At 44.5% G+C, this 11,157-nt stretch overlaps 1 protein-coding gene across 1 annotated transcript in view; it reads left to right on the forward strand.

Moving 5' to 3' along the window:
• The window catches only part of CX3CL1 (C-X3-C motif chemokine ligand 1), a 28,058-nt gene extending 23,056 nt beyond the window's left edge, over positions 1-5,002 (forward strand). Inside the window, exon 3 of the mRNA XM_069107800.1 lies at positions 1,572-5,002. Coding sequence (XP_068963901.1) covers positions 1,572-2,616 — 1,045 coding nt within the window. The 3' untranslated portion in view covers positions 2,617-5,002. The remainder of the gene's footprint in view (positions 1-1,571) is intronic.
• Positions 5,003-11,157: the final 6,155 nt, after the last annotated feature.

Consider the following 11,157-nt stretch of genomic DNA (forward strand, 5'->3'; position numbering starts at 1 on the left):
CAGTATACATTAAGTAGCTAGGTGGCATCTTGGTGCAGAATGCCAGGAGTCAGGAAGACCTGAGCTCAGATCTAGCCTCAGACACTTACTAGCTGTGTGACCCTGGGCAAGTCACTTAAACTACTCTGTCTGACTCAAGATTCCTCACCTGTAAAATATAGATAATAGTAGCACCTGCCTCACAGTAAGTTCTTCATAATGCTTGTTCCTTTCCCTTCCCCTTCAGAAAGGACCTGTGGTCACACACAAGAGGTAGGAGTCAAACCCTAATCTTTCCTAACTCAAATCCAGCACTCAGTCTATACTATACCACAGTTTCTCAGTGTAACTGACATGAAGGGGAGAGAGACAGAGACACACACAGTGAAAGAGACAGACAGAGACAGAGACACACAGAGTTTCTACATGTAGAAAAACTTTCCATAAGAAGGCTATATATAGTGCCCTTTGCAGAGTTTGAGGAAATGGCAGCTAAATTCTTCTTTAGAATTGAGTGTGGTCTTGCCTGAAAGCTGTAGGAAAGTGTCACAAAACCCTTTCCACAAGGATTATTATTTGCAGTGAACTAGTTACTACTTCACCACGAATAGCTGCCATCTTCATTTTTTTTTTTCAGACATGGGGAGGTAAGGGAAATAGAATTACTCAACCCAGAATCCTGGACTGGAATATGTCCAGAGAACCCTTCCCCTGATGGCCTTCTTTCTTTTGAAGCCTTCAGCCTCCATGTTGGCTTCCCTAGACTCTCTGCATATGTACTGACCTCCCTACATGCATATGATGCAGCTGAGTCCCTGTGAAGCCACCAGATCTTGGAGATGGGTTTAGGCAATGGGGACAGGCTACACTGAATCATCCACATGCTTTCCAAGAACCAGCACTTGTGATAATGGCTAGAAAGGGTTAAAGAGGCCATCTGGGCCCATGAGCCAAAACTAACTGTCTCTCCATCAGGTTAAAGCCTTGACCTCATAAACATCAGATTCCAATTATCTGAGCTATTCAAACCTCAACACGACAATTACAATAATAAAAATTCCTTGCTTGAAGATTTACAAGTATTTTCCTCACAATAACCCTGCCAGAAAAATGTAGCTATTAAACCCCATTTTTCAGATGGGAAAAAGTTTCAGAAAGGGAGAGTGATTTGCCCAGAGTCACACAGCCAGCAAGTGCTTTTTTTTTTTTTTTTTAACAAGACCTGTGATTTCATTAATATAAGAAAGTCCTGTTGAGGCAACTTCTTGAACCAATGTACATCAGAAATTTTTCTACAATCAGTCTTAGAGAGTTTGCTGGAGCCCCTGCAGGGTTAAGTAATTTACCCAGGACCATACAGCCATTTTGTGTCAAATGTAGGAAATGAACCAAGATTGGCCCTCTCTCCACTCTACCATGAGACTTCTCCTTAATAAGTGTTAGACCCAGGAGACAGACCCAGATCTCCTGCCACCAAGTCTAGCACTCCCTGCTGCATAATTTACAATAAATGTGAGGTAACTGTATTCTGAGCTAGGATTTCTCCAAATGCTGATATCCTGGGAGTTGACGTTGCCTATCTTCTCTTTCAGATTCACTACTATAAAGAACAAAATCTTATGTGCTGATCCAAATGAAAAATGGGTACAAGATGCAATACAGTTTCTGAACAATGCTTCTGCTGCTGCTGCTGCCGCTGCCGCTGCTGCCGCTGCTCAGAAACAAGCTCCAGGAAAGGAGAATGTCGGCACATTTGAAAAACTAACAGGAGAGAATGGGCCTCCAACCACCGAGGTCCATGGTGGAGGGAACACTGTTCCAGCTACTATCCTGGTTCCAGAAGCCACCAGTGCCCTTGTCCCAACAACCATCAGGCCTAGCCCAAGGCCAACTCCTGCCTTCCCAGAGGAAGAGGTGGCCTTGGAGACCTCCCCAGGACTGCCAGCCTATATAACTAGTTCATCCGTGTCATTCCCTGATCCTCTTCTGGTGGGATCTACCTCATCCATGGTGGGGGGAAATAGTCCGGATCCTGTGCTGGCATCGCAGGGGACTGAAACTTTAAGTATGGAGGCTGTATCTGCAACAATGGCTCCAACTCTTGGAAGTTCTGATTCAGTCTCCTTGGCTAAGGGGAAGATATCTGAGGAGACTTCTGCTATTTCTCACCCCAGGGAGGAGGGTTCGGGAAGGCTGAAGGACCACTCTGAAAATCCCATTATTAGTGAGGAGATGAGTACTGTTTTCACTCTCACAAACCCCTTCTCCAACTTGGCTATAGACAATGCAGAACGCCACTCCCCTGCCTCTACCCCTGCCTCAGAAAGTCCGGGTTCAGGGTTGGTTGGGAGAACCACCCTACCTTCCAAAATTGAAATGCTTCCCCATGCCACAGCTGATCCCCAAAGGCTAGAAGTTGCCATGACAGCCATCCCGGACTCTCCACAGGCAGCAACTCGAAGGCAGGCTTTTGGCCTACTGGCCTTCCTAGGCTTCCTCTTTTGTTTAGGGGTGGCCATGTTTGCCTATCAGAGCCTTCAGAGCTGCCCTCGTAGGATGGCAGGAGAAGTGGTTGAGGGGCTCCGTTATATACCCAGGAGCTGTGGGAGTAACTCTTACGTCCTAGTCCCCGTGTGAACCTGAGTCCCTGTGTGAGCCTTTTCTGTCTGTGTCCAGACACCAATCTTTGACTGAGTCAGCCACCCCATTGCTGCTCTGGCCCTTGCTGGGAGTGCCAATGGCTCTGCCCTAAACCTGGGGCCAGAGCCTGGGCTACCCTGGAAACCACCAAAGGGAATTAGTGGGGGACACTCCCAGTTCCCAGTTCCATTATAGGAGGCATGTCCCTGTCCTGGAAGGTGCCCCAAAGCTGGAAAATCCCTCATATGCCGCTGGTCGGTCAGAGGTTCCCCTTGTACCAGGCTCTATCCTCTGATGAATAACTATTTATTGAATGCCTCCCTTCCTCTCCCCACCCATCTCTCTACCACACATGAGTCCAGCTCTGGGCCCTCGGGTTGGCTGATTTGCTCTCAGATTTTATCATTTCTCTGTACTCCCTTGGCTACCTGTATCCCATGTCACCCACCCCACCTTCCTGGCTAGCTGAGGTGCTATTCGACTCAGTCACCTGTATAGAAACCAAATGCCCTAGCCAGGTTCTCATTTCTTTGCATGAGGCAAATGTGGTGTTTCCTGAGGGTGGAGCTCTCCTTAAAGCCAGTGGGACATAGTTGGAAAGGAAAGGAAAGAAGATTTTTGAGTCAGAGGGGGGGTTTCTTATTGTTTGTGGGGGGTTTTGTTTGTTGTGATTGATTTTATTTTGATTCTCTGAAAAATTTGCTGTTATTGAAATCCCTGCTTACTGTAGGGGCTGGCTCTTCTCCCTACTGAAAAAAGGAGTTTGGTCATGATTCTGGGAAATGGGATAGAGGTGAACAAATGCTTCAGCAGCCCATGTCCTTGATCCTTGATTTGAAAGGGCCTCCATGTATTTTGGAAATGGCCCAGTGAGCAGAATATAGGACACCTACTTCCCTGACCTGTTCAAGGGCCCCCAGAAGCCTTCTGTCTCATCTTCATACCCCAGCATTTGCAGTCTCCCTGCTTCCTCTGAGCCTTTTAAACCAATGTTGTGGGGAAGGTAGAGAAATTTACAGGTCTGGCATTTGCCACTTGGTCACCAGCTGGAAGGTATCATGACCTGGGGAAGGAGAAAGAAGTAAAGGGAAGGACCCCATCGATTTTTAGTGCTGCTAGACCAGGACAGGTATACCTTTGGTGGATACTGCCTAATTAACCCAGAGAACTGTAAGTCTAGCTTAAAGTCACATTTCACTAGTGGTCAGCACCAGCTCATTTGTGAAAGACAGCTGACCAATGATTTCATGAAAGTGATGAAAAGGGCTGTCAAGGATCATCATTTTAAATTTGTCTCTCAAGGTCAGAGTAACTCCACCTCATTCTCCTCTCTGATCATCATTGTGCCCTAAAATCCCCAATCCCTCTCCCAAAATGAGGTTGTTGGAAGAACCAAAAGTATGTGGTTATATAGTTAGATGGACAAAGGTCTGGACTAACTGGATTTGGGGGGTTTTCTTTTTTATTTTTTTCTCTGAATGCCCTTTGCCCAGGTAGGGAAAGACAGACAGATGTAGGAGAAGCCATAGGCAGGAGGCCTGCTGTCCAAGACAATAGCTGAGTGATATCTAAATTTATACACACATATATGTATATATGTAATATATAATATATGCATTTCTTAAGCTGACTCTGTCCCAGTCAGTTTGTACCGTCTGAAAGATGGGGAATGGACCCATGGCCCGCTTTCACGGCTGTCCCTAATATTAGTTCCACTGAATCTCTTTGCCTGCAGCTCTTACCCTGTGTTTACCCTCAAAGAAGGCGCTTGGTCCTCCCCTGCTTGGGCTTCAGAGGTTGTAGTCTTACCCTAAGGCTGAAGGCAAAGCTCTCCTACTTGGAGCACAATTTGATTCTCAGAAGATGAAACATGCAAGTCTTAACTTTGATTTGGGATGGTCCCCATGGTTCTAGAGCCACTGACCAACCCTAGCTGATCTGTCTGGTCTTAGCCTCATGAAAGAAAGTCTTCCAGGGAAAAGCAAGTAGGGAAGATGGCAGACTTGTTTGGGGAAGGGGGTAGAAAAGGAGGATTAGAAGCCATTTTGAATGAATTTACTACAGATTCTCTGGAAGCAGCTGAACCTTTGTGAGAAGCATGCTGAGACCTGGGAAGTGAATTTTCCTGCCCTGTAAGGGCATGAGGGGGAATTGGGAGTAGTAGAAGAAGGAGATTCTAAGGGCAGCTAATCCCCACCCTGGGGACCATCCACACCCAACTACCCCTGACCTATAGACAGTGGATAAAGATGCTGTCCCTTCCAGAGGGATAATGCACTTGACAGGCATTGGCTCCTCTCCTCTCCTCGTCATTCATTGCCAGTGTCTATAACATTTTGTATTTTAGTAAGAAAAAGAAGCATTAAAAGTCCTGTGAAACAAATGTTGGTATTTCTTTTTTTTTTCAGCAGAAGTCCTAGAGAATAACCTACCCACTACCCCACCCTCACTGGTCATTTTAGGGGGAAAGGAGCCAGGAGACACAAATATCCTGGGTGAAGGAGAATCCTAACAATGACCAGACCTCTCTTACCTGATTGCATTGTTACCTTGGCTCTGCTTTTAGCTTGCTGTCTGACCTAGTGAACATCCCTAGTCCTCTCTAGATCTTAGTTTCTGTCTCTGAAAAAATGGAAGAGGTGATCTCTAAGGTCCTTCCAGCTCTTACCAGCTCACTCTCTGGTCTTTCACTTTAAAAAGCTTATAATATATTTTGTTTTTAGGTCACTTTTGTTTCCTACTGCATCCTCACCCCCCTTTCACAGGGTCATTCCTTACAAAAACATAATAATAACAATAGAAAAAAAGGCTAATTCAGCCAAATTAACCCATATGTTGTAAAAGTCTGACATATGCAGTGGTTCATCTCCATATTCCCCCACCTCTAAAAAGAAGATGAGGGAGGTGCCTTCTAATATCTCTTCTTTGAGATCAAGCTTGGCCATAATAATTTTGTGATATTCAGTTTTAATTTCTCGTCAGATTTTGCTAATTACTATTTTAATTTTTAAATCCCTTCCCTGCATATTAAAGGAGAGGCAAAGCTGGGAGTAGAGACCAGTTTTGGGAAGTAGCTGCCTTGCTTTCCACTACTTTTGCTTATTCTTTTAGATACAGACCAGAGGCCCAGGAGCAATTAACCCCCTCTTCCTGCCCTGCAGCAGCATCAGGTGAGACCCGTCCAGTGAGTTTTGAGGTGGTAGATGAAATGGGTGCTGTGTGGAAATGCAGGAGCTGATACAGTTTTCTTAGCTCATAACTCTAACAGGCAGTCATTACATTTGTAACTTCCTGCCTGACCTCTGGTGCTGTCACTTCCTGGTCTGTGTCTCTTATCAGCTTCTTCCCCTTCTAAGACTTGTATTGACTATTTGGGCAGTAACTACAACAATAAACATCTCACTCCCTCTTCTCTGTACATTTCCACAAGGTAGAGTCCAGAGAAACTATTCATAAATTCAGGCAGACACAATTATAGGGAATTTCCAGGTTGGACTAAATTATATAAGCCATGAGCAAACACTCCCTACTTGATCTTTCCAAAACCAGCCAGGCAATATTAGCTTTAGAACAGAGCCTTCTTTCCTTCCCCCAACAAACTGGGAATTCAGTCTCATGCTTTCCCAGATAAATAATGACACACAGCTGCAGAGACTCATGAAAAGATCAACTGAGTCATGCAAACCCATCTTGGCAGGATCTAACCCTGGCCAGCCGTACCAATCTTCAGTGGCCAGAGCAGAGAGGCAGCAGGCTTTTTTAACTCCTTCCAGTCAAATCTCACTAACCTCAGTCAGATGGCAGGAGGCTAGTGTGAATCAATGAGAAATCTGAATTAAAGAACATTTGCAAAGAAAATATGAGTCTATAATTTCAAGGCCACATTAGCACTAAAGGAGAGAAATATTAGCAAGTGGAGTTGCCTCCTAAGGACCAAGGTGGGACTCATCTGGCAGTAGCACATTGGTGTTATGCAAAGATATACTGCTAAACGGTTTTAAAATTTTTCCCTTAAAGTAGGATAAACACCGCCACACACACTGTTCTTTGTACAATTCACAGAATCCTAGTACTAGAAGGAATTTCAGAAAACATCTAATCTGATGCTTATCCAAGAGTCCATTTATGACATCCCCAACAAGTGATCATCCAGTTTTTTCTTGAAGACTAAGATACAGCTAAGTGTTAGAGGAAGCAGTGTGGTATAGTAGGTAGAGAACTGACCTTAACTATGAGAAGCCCTGAGTCCCAGCTGCTGCCTCTGACATATACAGGTTGTAGGACCATGTAAAACAGATTACCTCACTTCTCAATAAACAGGGATAATGGTGTCAAATAGATTTCCCCAGAACGCATACTGACTTAGAAAGCCACAAAGTAACTATTATGTGTGTTGTATTATATTTTTATTTGCTTTGTTAATCATTTCTTAATTACATCTTAATTTGGTTCTGTGTAACAGGGAGTTTTGTGGGACATGTGAGTTTGATAGCTCTGCTCTAGGAAACTCCAAGACTATAAATTTAGGAGAGAAGGTACTATCCTGAATTGGTAGAGGGAATTTCTTCATGCAGGGTCTCAGGCCTAGAACCTAGCCCAGTTTTTAGGAAGTTTTTCCCTATATCAAGCCCAAATTGGCTTCCCTATAACCTCTACCCATTGCTCCTCCTTTGGCCCTCTAGAGCCAACCAGAATGAGTCTAATTACAGCTCTTCAAATGCTTGAGGCCAGCTATCAGGTGTCAAGTCTTTAAAGAGTTTAAACTCATGAGTGGAGGAATAAAGAGTCTTTAAGTTTTCAATCAAGATAATAATAAATTATAATAATTTTACCATGATTAAATTATAAATAAGAAACCTCTCCCTCCCTCCCCTTTCTTCCCCCTCCCCTGCCCAGGGATTTCCCACCAGGAGAGTTGAAGGAAAGGTTCTTGTACTTTTAAGAGGAAAAAGGGGAGGGGGTCACATTAAGTAGCAAGACCTGGTCATGTTACCAGTGGTTGCCCTCGGAATCTGAACAAGGAAAACCACTCCATTCTGGCTGTTTTGGTGTTCGTGCCATGAATCCCAACGGAAGAGGGCAAAGACATTAGGATCGAAATCCAGCTCAAGCTAAGTTCCTTTATAAGGTAATGTTGTAATGAGAAATTATGCGTGGAGACCATTAATAATTTTAAATGGAATTTATTGTGGAGCATAATTAACCCAGGGACTGCCAGGGGTCATTTACCCAAATCAGGAAGCCCTGAGTATATACATCTTGGGGTTTTATATAGACAAAAGCCACAACATAAATGTCACCAATAGGAGCAAGCAGGGAAAATACAGAAGCCAAAGGACAGCGTTGCTTAACAATTATTATCAAGGAATCACTTTGTTGCCCAACTGGAAAGTCCCCAAATCTATTTCGAGAACAGGACAGAAGAGGGGGTCTATGGGCTTCAGGTAGCAAGCTTGGGCAGGTTTGCTGCCTGGGTTTTGTTGGCAGGTTTCCTAGGCCTCTCACCTATGATGGGGAGAGATGGAGGATGTTCACAAAATGGGGGTTACTACAGTAAGATCTCAGGGTGGGGACTTATTGTGTGGTTCAGCTCCAACCTAATGGAGAGCAAACATCTTCAGAGTAGGAATGCAAAGCCTTTCCTAGAATTCTAACATTACTAGGATTTTTCAGAAGAATGGCAGGTCACTTGGCAGCCCCAAGTCTTCTCTTCTCCATTGTAAACACTCTCACCTCCTTCAAACAATCCCTGGATAGCATGGCTTTGGAGAGCTCACCATCCAGGTCACCCTTCTCTGGATGGCTCCATAGAAAGCAGAAAGATCAAATTCAGCCCAACTCTTCACTAGATTACTGGGAATTCTCAATTAGAGGACTCTGAATTAACAAGGGCACTATCTGACTATGTTAGCCTGATATCAAATGATTTGGAAGTGGTAGTTGAAGAGGGTCATCACAAAATGATGAGGTTTAGGCTACCGGTAGCTCGAGACCCCAAAATACCAACACACTGGGTCCTGCCAAATGAATTCGACTCAAGTCTTCTCTCAGCCAGAGAAAAGCAAAGTTTATTAAAAGTTTACAATAATGTGCAGACTCTTAAGGAGCCTTGGTATCTGGGATGCTTGCATTGGGCAAGTGGGCCAGAATCATCTGACACAGAGCAAGTCTGTGCTAGAAAATTCTATGGCACTCACACCACATGGAGGCAAGATGGGATCTTTATATACAGAAAGGTTGTATGAAGAATCTAGAGGTGGTCTAGGGAAGAGTTTGGGGAGGGTCTTCAGGAGGAGTCAATGAGGTCAGACTTCAGTAAATGAGTGATTAAAGGTGGGAAGTTGCAGAAGGCTACCTGGAGAGGACAGACAATGGTGGGCTAGGCCAGTCCAAGGGTGTAACAGGATTTGGGTATAGATATTTTGGGAGGATCAAGGGTGGAGCTAAACAGGATTTGGGCAAAGCCACAATGAAAGATCTATGGCCTCAGGTAAATGCCTCATCAAATGGGAAGATTCAATCAGAGTTCAACGGGGTTCCCTGAGCCTGTACCACATCTAACACTCCTATGACCTGTGTTAGCTGGTCACCACAGTAGCCACTGGGACTTTGTCAGTGCAGCTATATGTGGTTCCATGTCATTTTGTGTGCCATGATCTGTGTTTAGGCAACTAAGGAGGGCACAGATTATAATCCCTATTTTCCAGGTGAGGAAATTGAGGTCCAGGGTGGGGAAAACACTTTTTCATGGTCACAGGGTTCATTAATGGTGCAGTTGTGTCCAAATCCAGGTCCCTTGGTCTCCTGACAAGAAGACAAAGCAATTTTCCCATGGTACCATAATTTAAGGGAACATCTAATCCCTTACCAGGGTACTATGATTTGTGATCAGGTCTGGGAAGTGATAACAATGAGAAATATTATAGATTAAGAGTTGTGAGTGACCTTAAAGACCATCTATTCCAAACTCCTCATTTTACAGATGAGGAAACTAAATCTCAGAGCAGGGAAAACACTTGCCTAAAGGCATGCAAGGAGTAAATACCGTGTCTCCCCGATAATAAGACCTATCCCGAAAATAAGCCTTCCCCTTACTGTGTAAGATTCCTCTAAAATAAGCCCTCCCCCAAAAATAAGCCCTATTGAGATTGCTACTGTGGTGAAGGTGATCCCCTGCGCTACACGCTACATTAAGGTACCCTCTGTATGCACCGTCCCCCCCCCCCATCAGAGCTGCAGCAGTGAGCGCGTCATCCTGTTCTTCCCCAGTGATTTGCTTATTGAATAAAGGTACATTTTTTGTTCACATTTACCTGTTTATTAAAATTGCTGTCAATGTTCATTAAAATAAGCCCTCCCCTGAAAATAAGCCCTCTGGTGTTTTTCTGTCCAAAAAAATTAATAATACAGTGTCTTATTATCGGGGAAACATGGTAGTAGTGGTGAGATTTGAGTCCTTTGACTCCAAAGTCTGGGCTCTTTCCACCAAATCCTCAGGAAGAAGAAGAGGGGTTAGGACTGGATGGAAAGAAAATGTTTAAGGTAGAATGGAATTAGAAAGGAGAGGATGGGATAGTTTAGCATCAGAAAGAACAGAATGGGATGATTTGGGAAAACGTTAATTTCCAGTCACTTTGGAAGGGCAAAAAATGTGAGCAGTGGAGGCTGGTTAGAATAGCTAGGTTAGAGAGAAGAGTGAGAGAAAGAGTAAAGAGAAAGATTAAACTCCATAATTAGAAACTCTGGCAGCATCGCTTACAGAGTTCCCTATCCCATTCTATCACCCAGGAAAAGACAATATTGCTGTCTGTCTTGCCTCATATCACAATGGCACACTGCAGGCAGCTGATTTTCTGTTCAAGAAACAACAGATCTTTTTTTTTTTTTAATGGGGAGGGGGCTCTGCAAAGCTAGGTGGTGCAGTGGATAGAGAGAGCACCATCCCTGGGGTCAGGACCTGAATTCAAGTCCAGCCTCAGACATTTGACACTTGCTATGTGACTTACTATGTCACTTAACCCTGATGCCTTGCCCTCCTTCCCCCCAAAAAAAGAAGGAACAGATAATTTGTTCTTCAATCTCTCCCTGGAGTTCAGACTTCCCTATATAGGCAGTTTCCCTCACCCACACAATGTCCCTGGTTGCCACACAGAAGGACAGAATTCCCCCACCTCAAGTCACGCATGGCCTCTCTCGCTGGAATCTGCCTCCCAAATCACTTCCAACTGGGCAACATCCCCGACCAAAGGGACTGGCTCTAAGGTTTGTTTTTCATTCCAGCCCCAATAAAGTATCTCTCTTTCCCACCCCCCACTCACACACCAGATGGACCTGCAAGCCCAAACGTTCTCATGGCTGTTCTCAGTCACAGAGTTGGGGGTAATTCTCCTTGCCCCCTTTCCTGGTAAGTATCCTCTGACACATTCTAACTGCTTCCTATATGGCTAATGGGGCTCATTCTCATTTCCCCATCCCTCAGACCTGTTCTTCTGAGTCTATGACACTCAAGGCAACTTCTCTACAGAATCACAAGATAAT

The sequence above is a fragment of the Petaurus breviceps genome, unplaced genomic scaffold, assembly GCF_028583685.1.
Source record: "Petaurus breviceps papuanus isolate PSGF00001 unplaced genomic scaffold, PetGlider_PUasm1.0 90281, whole genome shotgun sequence".
Taxonomy (NCBI): Eukaryota; Metazoa; Chordata; class Mammalia; order Diprotodontia; family Petauridae; genus Petaurus; species Petaurus breviceps.